The sequence below is a fragment of the Oreochromis aureus genome, linkage group 13 (genome assembly GCF_013358895.1).
Source record: "Oreochromis aureus strain Israel breed Guangdong linkage group 13, ZZ_aureus, whole genome shotgun sequence".
NCBI classification, from domain to species: Eukaryota; Metazoa; Chordata; class Actinopteri; order Cichliformes; family Cichlidae; genus Oreochromis; species Oreochromis aureus.
In genome coordinates this window covers 23124322-23139894 of record NC_052954.1, presented here as the reverse complement: position 1 = coordinate 23139894, position 15573 = coordinate 23124322, and the positions used below count along the sequence as shown (strand labels likewise).

The 15573-nt window shown below is 39.1% G+C and overlaps 1 protein-coding gene across 1 annotated transcript in view; it reads left to right on the top strand.

Moving 5' to 3' along the window:
* The window catches only part of ryr2b (ryanodine receptor 2b (cardiac)), a 77935-nt gene that overhangs the window by 39994 nt on the left and 22368 nt on the right, over window positions 1–15573 (top strand). Inside the window, exons 64-90 of the mRNA XM_039621613.1 lie at window positions 84–144; window positions 602–849; window positions 1283–1364; window positions 1687–1817; window positions 1901–2215; window positions 2317–2554; window positions 2924–3011; window positions 3124–3210; window positions 3346–3507; window positions 3635–3697; window positions 4001–4062; window positions 4860–4869; window positions 5950–6075; window positions 8257–8369; window positions 9254–9350; window positions 10548–10678; window positions 11448–11499; window positions 11881–11931; window positions 12108–12207; window positions 12569–12648; window positions 13416–13492; window positions 13646–13719; window positions 13946–14026; window positions 14250–14338; window positions 14597–14725; window positions 15090–15194; window positions 15454–15535. Of these exons, the coding sequence (XP_039477547.1) occupies window positions 84–144; window positions 602–849; window positions 1283–1364; window positions 1687–1817; window positions 1901–2215; window positions 2317–2554; window positions 2924–3011; window positions 3124–3210; window positions 3346–3507; window positions 3635–3697; window positions 4001–4062; window positions 4860–4869; window positions 5950–6075; window positions 8257–8369; window positions 9254–9350; window positions 10548–10678; window positions 11448–11499; window positions 11881–11931; window positions 12108–12207; window positions 12569–12648; window positions 13416–13492; window positions 13646–13719; window positions 13946–14026; window positions 14250–14338; window positions 14597–14725; window positions 15090–15194; window positions 15454–15535 (2934 nt within the window). The remainder of the gene's footprint in view (window positions 1–83; window positions 145–601; window positions 850–1282; window positions 1365–1686; window positions 1818–1900; window positions 2216–2316; window positions 2555–2923; window positions 3012–3123; window positions 3211–3345; window positions 3508–3634; window positions 3698–4000; window positions 4063–4859; window positions 4870–5949; window positions 6076–8256; window positions 8370–9253; window positions 9351–10547; window positions 10679–11447; window positions 11500–11880; window positions 11932–12107; window positions 12208–12568; window positions 12649–13415; window positions 13493–13645; window positions 13720–13945; window positions 14027–14249; window positions 14339–14596; window positions 14726–15089; window positions 15195–15453; window positions 15536–15573) is intronic.

Below are 15573 nucleotides of genomic sequence, written 5' to 3'. Positions count from 1 at the left end.
TATAACATTTATTTGTTTATTAAGTGTTAATCTGTGCTTTAATGCTCTTAATTTACATATAATGTGTGCATGTGTTTTTTCAGGAAGAGAAGCCTCGTCAGTTGCAAGCTCCCTCCACGTTTTGGCTCAGGCTCTTGATGCCAGGTAACTGGATGGCACTTTCACACTCTGCCAAAATCGATCTTCTCACTCTGCCTGCAGTGGCATCAGCGTTGCACCACCATGTCTAAGGATGAGATGACTGATGTAATTGAGCCACTGATGCATTGATGCTATCTAATTGTGGTTGATATCACTTTTGCTCCCTGAGGACAATGCCTGTGAAGCAAGCACAGTAGTACTGTGGCTCAGCAGAGGTTGAGGCCATTCAGACTTGTCTGAGGGATAGATTAGCTGATAGATAACTGATTTAGTCCATTTAACTCTCAGCCAGAAGTGTCACAGTAGGAAACCTTCAGTGGATATTTCTCCTTTACAATACTATAACAAAATAATTTAATAAATAATAATTTTTCAACTCAAATAATTTAATAATAATAATAATTTATTTATTATTATTAATAATAATAATAATAATAATTTTCCCACTTTTTCGTTATAGGACTTTAATGAAGTCAGCACCAGAGTCTATTCAGACATCTCTGCATTCCTTTTTTAAGGCAGCGGCGTCTGATTTAGAGATGACTGTGGAAACCCTTTCTGAGAGCTTAGTTTCACTGCCTCAGAGTAGGAGTCAGCTGGCAAGAGGAGTAGCCAAGGTTCTCAACTACACAACCTCCATCCTTCTCCCTACACTCACTTCTCTATTCCTTCATCTTGGAAACCAGAACCATGGAGTAGATCTCCTGGGTAAGAACTACCATTATAGTGGTTAAGTAGGAATGCCATGTTATTGTATTATTTCATTTACGTCCTAAAATGCATGCAGAAACATGCAGATGTCACTTGTTAAGATACATTTAGTTGTCATCTCAGCATGACGAGAAACACACATACGTTTTCAGGTGTTGGATGCACAGTTGGTTTCCACACCCCTGAAATCACTTGGGTACACCCTCCCTTCAGCTTGAAACCAGCTCTCATTCAGTGTCTCGGCCATGGCCACAAAGCAGCAGGAGCATACTGTCTCTCCCAATAATATTCTCACCTTCCACAAATCATTCATTACTTGAATCAGCAAGCATGCAACTAATCCACCTCTCAGTGACTGAATGCTTTCGAAACTGTGGGTTCAGTGGTTGTTTGTGAAAGAAAACTTTTATGCATTACCTTGTTTTTTCAGCTGGTGGTATACAGGTATCCTGCTACAGGATCTTAAACAGCCTCTATGCTCTTGGAACCAGTAGCAGCATCTACATGGAGGGGTAATGCTTCTATTACTTTGAGATTTCAGAGTTCTCGAGGATGATGTCTTAAATAATTTTTGTGTAATGTATCTATAATTCATGATTGAAGTTATTTATTATATTAACCACACGGTGTTGGTGCAACATGAGGGTATTCAGGGTGTTATAAATGTTAAAGGCTGCCAGATAGAAGATGATGTTTAAACCTGAGATGCATTGAAAACAGCTTTCAAGCAAACTTATGTTAGCAATCCTGATTTGTAATATTGTATAGTACTTTAAAATTCGTCGATTATTCACCCATGCCTATATCCTGATATGCACAACTCTTTCTATACAGGCATAGGTCAGCAGCAGGTGCTTGTCTGGCAGCCTTGACAGGAGCTTTCCCCGTGTGTTTCCTGGAGCCAGATCTAAACCAAAACAACCCTTACTCCATCTACAATATGATGACTGCTACTCAGATAAAAGGTATTACGCAGGCACATTTCATACCCTGTTATATTGTTATTCGCTGTCTCTTGGGAACCTTAAAAACCTTCCATCTTTGTTAGACCAGGGATTGCCAGATCAGGTGGAGGACATGTGTCCCCTCCTACCTTCTCTGGGACAGGCGCTGAGGGAAGTGGAGGAGCTGGCAGGTGCTGGAGCTCACCAGGCCCACTACATCCATGTTGCAGAGGTTACTTTGCCCATGTTGTGCAGTTACATTTCCCACTGGTGGAACTTGGGTCCTGAGGGCCAGCCAGAAAGGCCAGTGTGTACCTCTGTCGTTCCTAAGCATGCTAGTGACCTACTTGGCAACATCCTGCGTATCATCCACAATCATGTGGGTGCTAGCCAGGGTGACTGGATGAAACAGCTGGCAGGTACTTGTGTGGTGGACAACAGTGGCTTGTTGTTTAGATATACTTATTTCATATTAGTCAGTAATGCATATTTTCCAACATCTGTCATTTATATCTCTTAGTTTTTTCTCAGCCAGTCATATGCAAAGTCTATCCTGAGCTGTTAAAGAGCCACTTCCTGCCACTAATGGAGAAGCTGAGAAAGAGGACAGAATGTGTGTTGGTAGAGGAGGAGCAGATGAAAGCAGAAGGTGGAGATACCTCTGATGCGGAGTTGCAGATACAAGAAAAGTTCACTATGCTAGTCCGAGACCTCTACGCCTTCTTTCCCCTCCTCATCCCATTTGTGGATACTCATCGGTAAGACACTCAAAGGTGCTTGTATGCGGAGGAGTGGAAACTTTTTTTTCTAAAGTTAGAAGTAACAGAAGTAATGTAAAGTATTTATAGACTCAGTGAAAGGTGAAACTTATTTTGCTATTTTTTGTATTGACTTGAGCTCCACTTTAATTATTTCATAGCCCCTGAAGTTCCCTTTTGAACCACATTGTTATTTTGTAAAGACGGTAAAGAACAAATGTTTTTAAGAATTCAACAGCCAGTCGTAGATTTTTAACTGCGAAAAACTGAGAAGATGATATTGGGAGGTTATGTTAGTTATTATTTCAGGCATATGCTTTTGCTTTACAAATTCTGTGTTGTCAATGTGTTTTTTCAATTTTATCTCAGAGCCAGGTGGCTGAAAGACCTGAACCCTGAGGCTGAGCAGCTGTTCAGCATGGTGGCAGAGGTCTTTATATTCTGGGCCAAATCCCATGTGAGAATGATACACAGTGTTTTTATTTATTTGTTTTTCTCATGCCAATGCCGTCTCAGTGAATATTTTGTCCATAACTGTCACGTGTCTTCGCTTATGTTCTCTGCAACAGAATTTCAAATGGGAGGAACAGAATTATGTTGTTCAAAATGAAATCAACAACTTGTCTTTCTTGGCCAATAATGACAAAACATTCAAGGTTGGTCATATTTACAATTTGACCTCATGATTATATGTGTGCTGATGTGAATCTCTTTACAACATATATGTAGAAATCACAGAAGAATTGCAGCTGTCATTAGGTGTAAAGTTTTCATATGATCCCAATACTCAGCTTGACAATGAGAAGAGGAAGATGAGGAGGAAGAGGGGTTGTTATTCCACCAACACCTCTCTCATTGTGGCTTTAATGAAGAGGCTGACCCCTGTGGGACTCAGGGTTTGTTTTCCGAGCGATCACAGTCTCATCATCTTGGCTAAGAATGCCTTCTCTCAGGTGAGTTGGAAATGTGGACCATACTAAAATCCTCCACCTTTCACATCCTTCACTACGTGCTTGTGCACATTTGACACTACAGGACTGTTTAGTATACTTAATGTGGGCAATTACATGCTTTCCACAGAAGACCACTGAGAATGAGATCCGAGATCATATTTTCAATTGCGTTGCACATCTTCAGAATCAGGTGGGTGGTTTCTTTTACTTATTTGACTAAGCACCATAATCTTATATAGCTTTCTTTGGTTACAAAATTTGAAAAGGCTCAAATGTATGCAGTGTTGGGGAGTAACGGAATACATGTACTGCTGTTAAGTATTTAAAATACAAAATATGAGTAACTGCATTCCGTTAAAGTTAGGTTTAAATAGGTGTAATCAGAATACAGTTACTTTGTTGAGATAAATAGAATACACAGCGGTCATTTCCTGTTTCATATGTTAGGCTATCCCCTCTCCATGCCTTCTCCAGTTTTAATGATTAAATGCAGTCGGGCGCAGATTTAGCTAAGTTGGATCAGCATGTAGTCCGGATGAGCCGGCCCGGGTTCGAGTATGACCCGCAGCCCTTCTTTAAATTTGTTTTTTAAACTCAATTTCCATCTGGGATTAATACAGTTTCTCTGATTCTGATTGCTGGAAAACCAAACAAAACACATAATTAGAGGCTCTAATGTAAGCGTCCTGTTAATGTTGTTGGCGTCACTTACACAATGGACCCAGAGCCAGCAGTGCCAGCAGCAGCCTTCAGGATCTCCACGCATTAACATGCTGTTTTCTATATGAGATCACTGCAAAAAGTGCAGCCTTACGCAATGTCCACCCCACTGTTAATATTTTATATTTAGATTTAAGTATTTCAAAGTATTCAGAATACGTTACTCTCATTGAGTAACTTAACAGAATATGTTACAAAATACATTTTGGTCCATGTATTCTGTAATCTATAGTGGAAAAATACATTTTAAAACTAACCTTCCCAACACTGAATGTATGGCAGGCCAACAGAAGTAAGCTGTAGACAGATGCCAAGACAAAACAATAAGCAGATATACACCAATCAGGCATAACACTGTCACCACTGACAGGTGAAGTGAATAACACTGATTATCTCTTCATCATGGCACCTGTTTGTGGGTGGGATATATTATTTTGTTCTCAAAGTTGATGTTAGAAGCAGGAAAAATGGGAAAGTGTAAGGCTTTGAGCAGGTTTGACAAGGAGTGAATTGTGATGGTTAGATCACTAGGTATGAGCATCTCCAAAACTGCAGCTCTCGTGGGGTGTTTCCGGTCTGCAGTGGTCAGTATCTATCAAGAATGGTCCAAGGAAGGTGAAGTGGTGAACCAGCCATGGGCGGGTAAGGCTTATTGATGTGCACATGTGGAGTCAAGGCACATGTGGTCCAATCCAACAGACAAGTTCAAAGTGCTGAAAAATGTAATGCTGGTTCTGATGGAAAGATGTCAGCAATCCATGTGGCTGTTACTTTGACGTGTACCAACTTACCTAAGCACTGTTGCAGACTATACACACTCGTTCACAGAAACAGTATTAGCTGATGGCTGTGGGCTCTTTCAGCAGGATAATACGCCCTCCCAAAAAACAAAAACTGGTTCAGGAATGAGTTTAAGGTGTTGACTTGGCCTCCAAGTTCCCCAGATCTCAGTCCAACCGAGCGTCTGTGTGTGTTGGACCAACAAGTCTGACCCATGGAGGTCCCACATCATAACGTACTGGACTTAAAGGATGTGTTGCTAACATCTCAGAGCCAAATACCACAGCACATGTTCAGAGGTAGAGTCCATGCCTTGACGAGTCAGGGATGTTTTAGCAGCAAAAGCGGGACCAACACAATATTAGGCAGGTGGTCATAATGTTATGCCTGATCAGTGAAGTATGTATCAGTTGTATGAATTTGTGTTTTGGACTACCCTTAGACTGCAAATTACAAGCGTATCTTTTCTACTTTCTGAAGAAATTCATCATATTCACCGATATGCTCGAGTACAGAGTAACTTTTAATTTGTGCAACAAGTGTCTGGGAAATTAAATCAGAGAATGCTTTCATAGCCTGTAAAATCCAAAGCCGTCTTTTTAATAATCTCGGGCAGTGGCTCATTGTTCACCAGAGACATGAATGTGACATACTAAATATGCATGCAGCATTTCTGTATTCATAAATCACTGATAAATGTGTTTATTCATAAGTTAGTGATGGGAAAATTCTGCTTTGTCATTATAAACAACTTTTAGAGCAGAAATTCGAGTAAATGTTTTTCCCAGTGGTCTTTGAAATCCTTTTTTCTTTTTTTTTTTATAATGATTTGTGAATACAGAGTCTTTATTATTAGTCAGTATATACAAGTTCAACAACTGATATAACTACCAGCACCTTGGAACAAAACAAATGAATGAGCTAATCCTTTTTTCTTTATAGGGATCAGACAGTTTAAGACAGAAGATTCTTACAGAGCTCCCAAACCAACCCGGGTACATCAGTGATGCAGAAAAGACTGTTGACAGGATTATGGAAATAGCTCGAGTCCTTTATTATCTTGACCAGGTGAGCTTTTCCATGCTATAGAAAAAGTTGCTGATTAAGACACTGAGTAAAGACTCCGTCCTTTGCTTTAATTGGGATACTGCCTTTTGGCACTGAGTGAATCCTAACTCTGCAGCCATTGTATTCTGCCTACTGCTTAAAATTTGTTGAGTAAGGTGAAGAGTGTTTTGTTCTGACTTTTGTTAATATACCCTGCAAACATTATTAAGACCTCAACATCATCTCACTGGTTAAAACTAGGGATGGGTATCGTTTAGGTTTTATCCGATACCTGTACCAAACCGGTACTTTTGAAACGGTGCCGGTGCTTAAACGGTGCTTGAACCGGTGCTTAAAGAATGGAGAACACAAAATTGGTCCAAAAACCTCTCATGTTTAGCTGTTTTCCACTTTTTCTTTGGTCATTTTAGCCTTTTTGGCCAGGGTGAAGGGAGTATCTGCCATCAAACAAGAAGACAGCCGCATGTAACTACGACGGTGTTTGCTAGTTCACCTTACATGCATTAATTTAATAACGTGGTTAGCCTACTCAACGTAAACTACACACGAACAACATTAAGCTACTCACGCAGAGAAGAACGGCTGCTGCTGCCATCATCATCCGTCCTCATTTCTGCTACACTGGCAGGGCTAGGGGCCAGGACTCTCCTCTTCGGTTTTTTGGGGGATGTTGCTAACTCCGGGTCCGATAACAGGCAACCCACCCGCAGTAGATGTGCACGGTGTGAGGTCTCGCAGCAAGCTATCAAATACGGCGCATTTCTCGGCTTTTAACAAAATGCTATACGTCGCCAGGTGTTCCATCAGATTCGAGGAGTCACCTCCTTTGCACAGTATCACAGTATCAGCTTAAAGCACTTGTTGCAGGCTGCTGAGTTTGCATCTTTTGCTGTGAAGTACAACCAGACTTTGACCGCTTCGCCTTGGGCATTTTTAATCTGTAGCTCTGCTCTAAAAGAACGTACGTACCTGGGCCCGCCTACTACGCTTGCAAAGGTAAAATGATTGGCTAGAATCCAAAGTGTATGACATCTCAGGGAAAAAAAGCACTGAAATAAAGCACCGAAATGTGCGCTGCTTTTCGGTCTGGTTACTACCGTTTATGTCAGAACCGGTGCCATAATGGCACCGGACACCGGTACCCATCCCTAGTTAAAACTGGTCTCAGTCTGCAGCAAATCACTGAACCTTAGACGGACAAACGGTGATGCTCTTTCCACATAGAATAGAAGTTAAGTCAGAAAGTTTCTTACAAAGTAAAATATGTAGATCAGGTTATTGCAAAGAAGCAATGTGAGGTTTTTTGGGGTGTTTTCCATCTGATTTTTCCTATTGGAAAACTTGCCTTTTTTGTTTTGTAGAAAGGGAATAGAAGAAACGAACTCTTGAACAAAACCTCTCTTTTAGTAGAAAGTCTCACAGTGATGTCTAGGCAGTGTTGAAGTAACTCTACCCGACATTGTGTTAATGTCCATGATGAGGTTATTGAAACGTTTGCTCAGATGTTTTCATTCTTAACTGCCTGATTGCTGCGTGACAGAGATTCAGTTTTGTTTGATTTCTTGGAACTGTTTTATTTGATATATACCTCTTGTTACGCCCCTCTGCAGCCCCTAATCTCTTTGCAGTGGCAGTGCAAGAGTGTTCAGCTGTTGCTAATTGACCGCACCTAGTTAGGTATGGATAAAGGCATACATGAGGCAGGCTTTCATGAAGGCTCACTAGTCTTTGTCTTGGTGGTACCAGCTATTTTAGACAACTTGTTATGTAATTTAAAATAAAACCTGAAATTCTGGTATTAGTCTCCATATTTATGTTGCAGCTTTTGAGTGGGGTCGTAACACTCTCTATGTATTTGTGGATCATGACAATAAGTGTGGCTGTTGAGCAAGAAGTACCACAAAGATGGTACTTCTTGCTACATTTAAATATCTTGCTCAACACATTTTTTTCAATCCCATGGTGTCACAACTCTGAGATGCAGTCACAAAATTATACAGGTGCGGTCTTTCTGCAAGACTATCTTTAATTTTAGTATTTTTTTTAGTTTTGTTGATGTTATTTATTCATATCTGTGTTTTATTGTCTGAATTAAACACTTTGTGAGTCCTTTGTACTTAGTACTGGTCACCAGGTTCATGTGCACCAAGTTGCTTTAAATATCTGTGGTTTTGTGTTCAGGTGGAACACCCACTGAGAAACAAAAAACCTGGCAGACACACAGTTTTATCGAAACAGAGGAAACGTGCAGTGGTGGCCTGCCTGAGAATGACTCCACTCTATAACCTACCCAGGTAAAAAATAATAATAATAATAAAAAAAGATTATCTAAATGCTTTGCTTTGCTTTAGTAAATATATCAGTTGCCATATTGGTTAGGTGAATGGAAAAAAGGCTAAAAACCCATCCTAGTAATATTTTTACAGGTTTATAGACCTCTTTGAGGTTTTCATTCTCTCTCTACAGGGTATTTTCCTTTGTATAGAAGCTCATATTCCATTACACAAGCCACAATTGACTGAAAGCTGTCCAAATCTTCTCAAATACATGTAGGATAGACACTGTCATTTTAAACCTATTCTCACTTTTCCCCAAGAGCCTCCTCACTGCAGAAAATGCTTACTTTGTTGCTTAGCTTAACAGTCCACAGATGATACTGACAACTTGACCACTGAGCACTATCACCTGCTCATCTTGTGGTTTTATATAATTTACAGAGTGTGAGAGTGTAATGTAGTAGCACAGCCTCTCGTTTGATAGTTGGCAACCAGGTTATCACAATCCACTTCTAGCCCTTTGACAATAACAGTGCCACAACAGTAACAAAGTTACCAGCTTCCTGGATTGTTGCTCTGGATTTCTGTGGTTTGAGTCTCACTATCTGACAACTGTGTGAACAACTTGTGCTCCACTAGGAGATGAAAAAATATATTGAAATATTTTTTGGTTATAGAATTTCTCTCTTTTGCTCTCTGACAGTCCCATTTTGAAAAACATTAATAAAGCAGTGTATGATTTAAGGCAGGCCGATCTTGTGATTGATGAGTTTGTGCAAGAGTATCTCACTTATGTTACCAGAGAAGAAATACATTTTATATTTTTTTTCCTGTGTTTGCTTCCTTCTACTTCAGAAAGATAAGTCTTCTCTTTTTGTCATCCTTTTAATTTTCGTCTCTAGGCATCGAGCTGTTAACCTGTTCCTTCAAGCCTACAATAAATCCTGGATATCTGCTGAGGAGCACAGCTTTGAAGAGACACTTGTGGAGAATTTAGCTGTGAGTGGAGAAGGTGGCCCTGCTGGCATTAGTAAAAGTTTAAAATAATGTAGAGGAGGATTGTGTAGGAGTGTAGCAGGCCTATGTTCTTAAAGAGTACCAGATGAGAGACATGAATTGATTCAACACAGATTTATTGTTTTTAATTAAGTGAAATGTGGCTCTAAATTGATTTTGATGAACTATTCTTACATGAAGTTTTACTGCAGATTGCCTGAGGCACTAGTCAGATAGGCCAACAGACTGGTCGATGACCCCTTGTCAGACAGCATTTGCTAATGAAAAATATGGGTTCCTCAGCTGGTTGACATGTGGTTTCGTCAGGCTGCAAGCAGTGGCTAGTTTGAACTGTTAGTAAACAGGTATACGGTGCTGCACAGCTGCTAGCAGGTTGCTGTGGTTGCCTGTAGTTTGCATGGATGATGCTGACTTACAAAGTAAAAGTTGCACCTTGAAGTTTTGGTTGCAGTGGTCAGGCAGCATTTTCTACTTTGAAAGAAACATTCAGTTTTGGCACATTTTTCAAAGTTTAATTACCACTTGGTTATTAGTTGGCGAGTGTTTGCAGACGGGTCGAGATCTTACATGCAAACTGTGGGCAGCTCTGACAATCTGCTAGCAATCAGTCTGTGGGATGCTCAAACAGAGATTGTCATGGGATTCATTGCCTCTAAAAACGGAGCCGTTAATCAAATCAGCTTCTTTTTTCTTTTGCTTATAATTAGATATATTCTTCTTGGCATATGATGTTAGTACAGTACATTCTGTTTTGCCAACAAAACGCATATCGTGTAAAACAAACACTTTTTGCTCAAAATCAGCCTAAGCCTGTGAGGAATTTCAGGCTGCACAAAAATCCCACCTACACTGTTGTACTGAATCAAAATTAAACACTAATACTATTGTACAATATTTTTGCACTCACTAAACGGCCCACTTTCTGGCATAAAAAGTAGGTGGGATGTGACATTGTGCACTCATTATTGTGTTGCCATCTTATTATCACTTTAAACATTTGTTTTATTAAAAAAATATCAATCCATTAAGACCTTTTGCTTGCATATGTCTTTTTAGTTGAATTTCCAAATAAAGAAGAAAGCAGCCAGGTGTAAACCTCAGTCTGCTGTGCACAGCCAAGCTGTGAAATTAATTAAGACCCCATGTTAGTTCCTTTATTCTTTTATTTCTGGCTTGCAGAAGAGGGGGGTAATGGAACCGTATGTAGGTGGAAGAGGTGAAGAAAAGGACGTGAAGGAAGGTGCCAAACCAATCGATCCTCTCCTACAACTCATTACACTCTTCAGTCGAAACGCCCTGACAGAAAGCAGGTGTGTGTGCTTATCATAAAAGAATCACTTGCAATAACATTTCCAGTCAGCACAACTATTATTGGTCAAACTCATCAGCCAGAAAGCCAACGCTGAATTGACCAGAAGCATGATATTTTTGTCCAACATCTGTGGCCACTGATCTCTGAAAGCTTGGAATGTGGAAAATGTTTCTGCTTTTTTCAGGGCTTTAATTTTTGCAAAATACATTCTGCTTGATGTTGCAAATAATGTGTATCTTTTACATCAATACGTTTTACGCTGCAGTTTCAGTGGAATATTCAAAGCATTTATTTTTCACCATAGATGTTGTGGATGGGGAAAAAATCTTTCTTGTTGGTTAAAATTCTTGTTGAAAAGTAACTGAAATAAGTATTCCTATAATGTCATAAATGCTCTTTCTCTTTATGTGTGATCTTATCCACCAGTACAATTAAGATACATTTCTGATATTCCTGCAGAAACTCATAACATGAACATAAATGAACTCTTTGGCATCATGTCTTTGCAAAAACCTTGGGGTGGAGGAGCATTCCCATTTGTAAAGTCACTGCAGAGATTTAATCAGATTAGCTAGTATCCAGGTGTTGTCTGTTAAGGTCAATAAACATGTTCAATGCCACTGGGTAGACTTGAGCATTAATTGTGTCCACATAAGGTGTTTAAAGGTAGTAGTGCTTTCAACAGTGTAAGGGGTTTTGAATGAACTTGATCTTGTGCAGACTTTGATACACACTAATCACGTCTCATTTGTTTTCTTTGTTCACAGTAAGCTTGAAATTGACAGTCTCTATAAGTCCTACGCTGCTATTATGGCCAAGGTAATAGAACATGAAGAATGATCTCATTAGTAGTATCCAAATCTCTGTTAATGTCTTGAAGTCCTTTACAAAAGCATGCAGGGTGACTGCCTGTAATGTTACATATATGACATTGTACTATCATAGTATTTTGAATTTTCTTCTTGAACAACATTTGCCAGCTCCTAAAGTTATAGCAATAAACTAGAGAGAAACAAAATGCACGATGTGACTTTTAATATTACTTTCATTCTTCTTTGTTTTTTGGTGAATAGCGCATGCAACACGTATCAAAGCAAGGTGCTGTGAATGTATAAACTATCTGTTTCTTTTGTATCCACTTACTTGTTTTTTCTACATCTTTTCATATCACCGCCCTGCTTTATGTGTTTGCTTTTCCAGAGTTGTAGCAGAGAGGGGGAAGAGGAAGAGCAGGAGGTGGAAAGCTTTGAAGTAAACGACTTGTGTTTGATATTCTTTGCTTAGAGTTTTCGTTAGAGGCTTAACTTGTTAGTTTTTACAATTTCTATTGTGAACAGTGTTATAGATTATTAATATTTAACATTATGTTAAAATTCAATTTGATAAAATGGTGTATAAAAACATGAATTGGCTTTTCTTTGCCTCAGGAGAAGGAGATGGAGAAACAGAAGTTGCTGTACCAGCAAGCCAGGTTACATTGTCGTGGAGCTTCTGAGATGGTCCTGCAAACTATCAGTGCCAGCAAAGGTAGGAAAGATATTCAAATATTAGAAAATATTTTAATGCAATAGAAAAATACATTGAAATCATAGAAATTTAAATATTAAGATTAATCTGTTGCTTTCTAATTTATTATATTGTTGCTTTAGATGTGCCACCAGTAAGCCAGTTTCTTTGTGTTAGCTGAATACTCGGCAAAGATTCCCACAAGCAGTAGCTGAGAAAGTAATCTTTTTTTTTTCTGATTGATTTAGTGCTCATTTTCTTGAGACTGACGTGAAGAGAGTAGATGTTTAGTGTGTTTCACTCCTTTCTTCAAATGTGCATCATGCAGTGTTATTCTTTGGAGTCAGTACCATGCTTTTTCTTTTCTTTTGATTAATTTCAGGAGCCATAGGCTCCATGATTGCCCCTACGCTGAAGTTAGGCATTGCTATTCTCAGCGGAGGAAATGCCAGTGTTCAGCAGGTACAATAATGCATTGCTTTCCCCCTGAAACTATTTACGTGGGTTTTTTTTTTCTTGGCATTCACAAAATAGATCTGATATATACCTTCTGTGACATTCGCTATTTCTTCATTTTAAACAGGAGTTTAGGTTTCCATATGGTAAAACAAATGATTACCATGGATTGAATAACTTAGGCAAGAAACAGTTTTATCAAAGATCTCAGTTTAAAGTAAACGACTATCTAATGATACACCAGTCAGCCAAAACACTGTGGCCTGTTGGTCCTCTGTGTCTGCCCTGCTGGATGTGTGATCTCTGAAGGTGCCTTTTAATATGTGACCAGAAGGCAACAGATCCTGCAAGCTGTATGCATTCCCAGTGCTGACCATGGGCACCTTGAGAGCCTTTCCATTTCAGAGATCTAATCATGGTGATTTGGTTCCTGACAAGCTTGGACAGGCCTTTACATCTACATACTTCTCCTGCATCCACCAATATGAGCAATGAGTGTTTACCTGAGCTTACATTATACATATATATCTGTGAGTGGACCTAATTTTTTGGCCTGTTTGTGCACATTAAAATGATTTTTTTTGCAGGACCTTAAATATGTCTACAATAATGTTTAAACTAAGTGAGTGTCATCATTTGTCCTCATTAGAACATAAGCCTTTTAAATTTTGTCATCTTACTGCAGCAATGCTCACGGTAATAAAGCTAATTACTTTGTTTCAAATCAGATCCTCCATTTATCAGACCTTGTCTTTGATGCTTTTGTCTGATAGAAAATGCTGGATTATCTAAAAGAGAAGCGAGATGTGGGCTTCTTTCAGAGCATGTCTGGGCTCATGCAGTCATGCAGGTGAGTGAATGTAGAAAAATTAGATATCCTGTCAAATGTTATAAAGGCTGGCAGGTTTCAAATACTGATTGATTAAAAAAAAAATGCCAAGAGTACAAGTGCTTTACTTGTGCTTTTTTTCTGTGTGGTTGTGCCTGCTTTTCTTCTGTTCAGTGTTTTGGATCTGAATGCCTTTGAGAGGCAGAACAAAGCAGAGGGATTAGGCATGGCCACGGACGAGAGCTCAGGTACTGTATTCAAATGGGGGAAAAAAATCTATTACTGTTAATCCATGTCACAGCAGAAGAGCCAGCGGTGAGATCGATGGCCTTGAACATACTCTGAATTCACAGTCAAAAATGGCCCAATTTTCTGTTCTCTTCATTCTTTGAACATTCTCTTACTCGGTTTATGAACCTTACACCTCTACTCTTTTTTTTTCCCCTCACCTTTTTCTGTCCATCTTTTTCCCAGGAGAAAAGGTGATGCCTGACAAAGACCTAACCTGCGACTTGTTCCGTTTCCTTCAGCTGCTCTGTGAAGGACACAACTCAGGTTAATTGCTTTCTGCTGTATCCAGTTACATTCTGTCAAAGAGTTCACAAAAATATATTGATATATTGAGGAAATATAGGCCCAAATAATGTGATGGAAATTACTGTAGCTTAACAGTGACTTATAACTGCTGTGTACTACATATATATTGTCCAATCCTAATGTATGTAAAGCTCTTTTTTAACAATTTGTCCACTTTAATGATATTTTGCTTATGTGTTAGATTTCCAGAATTACTTGAGAACACAAACAGGCAACAACACCACTGTCAACATCATTATATCCACCGTAGACTATTTACTAAGGATACAGGTAGGCACGCTGTGATGAGTTTTCATTTGTAATGCTGTGTATTGGTGTTTCATTTAAGGCGCATTTGTGGAGAGTAATGTTTTAGTGATTGATTTGATTGCAAGTTGATGTGTCCGCACATAAAGGTAAGATAAGGCAAAGCTAAATTTGCTGGAGTGCAATAATAGAATCGGATTTGTTCTTTAAATTGTTTTGTCTTTAAAAGAATGTTTTAGTTGTGCTCATGAAATACAAACATTTTTCTCTGCTTTACTGTAGGAGTCCATCAGTGACTTCTACTGGTACTACTCGGGTAAGGATGCGATTGATTCACAAGGTCAACACAACTTCTCCAAGGCCATCGAAGTGGCCAAACAGGTCTTCAACACACTCACTGAGTACATACAGGTAAGTCTGTTTCCATTACATTCCATAGTGATTTCAGTGCCCAGCTCTGTAGTCTTCATTAAACTTGAACTTGTTTCACAATGTAGTAAAATGTTTAATTAAGGATCCCAGCAGTCTGTTAATTTGGGGTTGTATATTTCAAATTCTTGTCATGCTGCAGAATTAATTTAGGACCAATCAAACTGCTTTGTAATAGCACTCTGTGATGGGTAAGATGTAAAGTGTCTAAATCTAGACACTCCACATAAATCCACAACACTTTCAAGCATTTAAAGTGCTGGGAGCTTCTGCAAAGAGCTGTCTATTTCTCTATAAGTTCACTTTATTTTTACTAGCAGCTCACATTATCAGAATGTGCATACAGGGCCCGTGTACTGGGAACCAGCAGAGTCTAGCTCATAGTCGTCTTTGGGACGCTGTTGTGGGATTCCTCCATGTCTTTGCGCACCTGCAGATGAAGCTCTCTCAGGTACGGCGTATTAATCCACTCACACTGACCATGCATGTTTCCATTTAAAATTCAGCAGACATAAAATTGACAATGCTCTAGGTGATCATGTACTTTCGTGCAGAGTTTCTACCCCCGCAGTCATCATTTTTAGTTCACATTTATTTTTAATATAAAACTGTCCTCTGATAATGTGCCCACTCGTGTACAGTGTAAAGTGTGAAATCAGTAGTAGAACTTTATGAAAATTTAACTATGAATATATTTTTTGCACATACAGGATTCAAGGCAAATAGAGCTTCTGAAGGAGCTCATGGATTTACAGAAAGATATGGTTGTGTTTTTGCTTTCCATGTTAGAAGGTAAATATCTGCTGTTGTTTTGCAGTTAGTGATAGTAA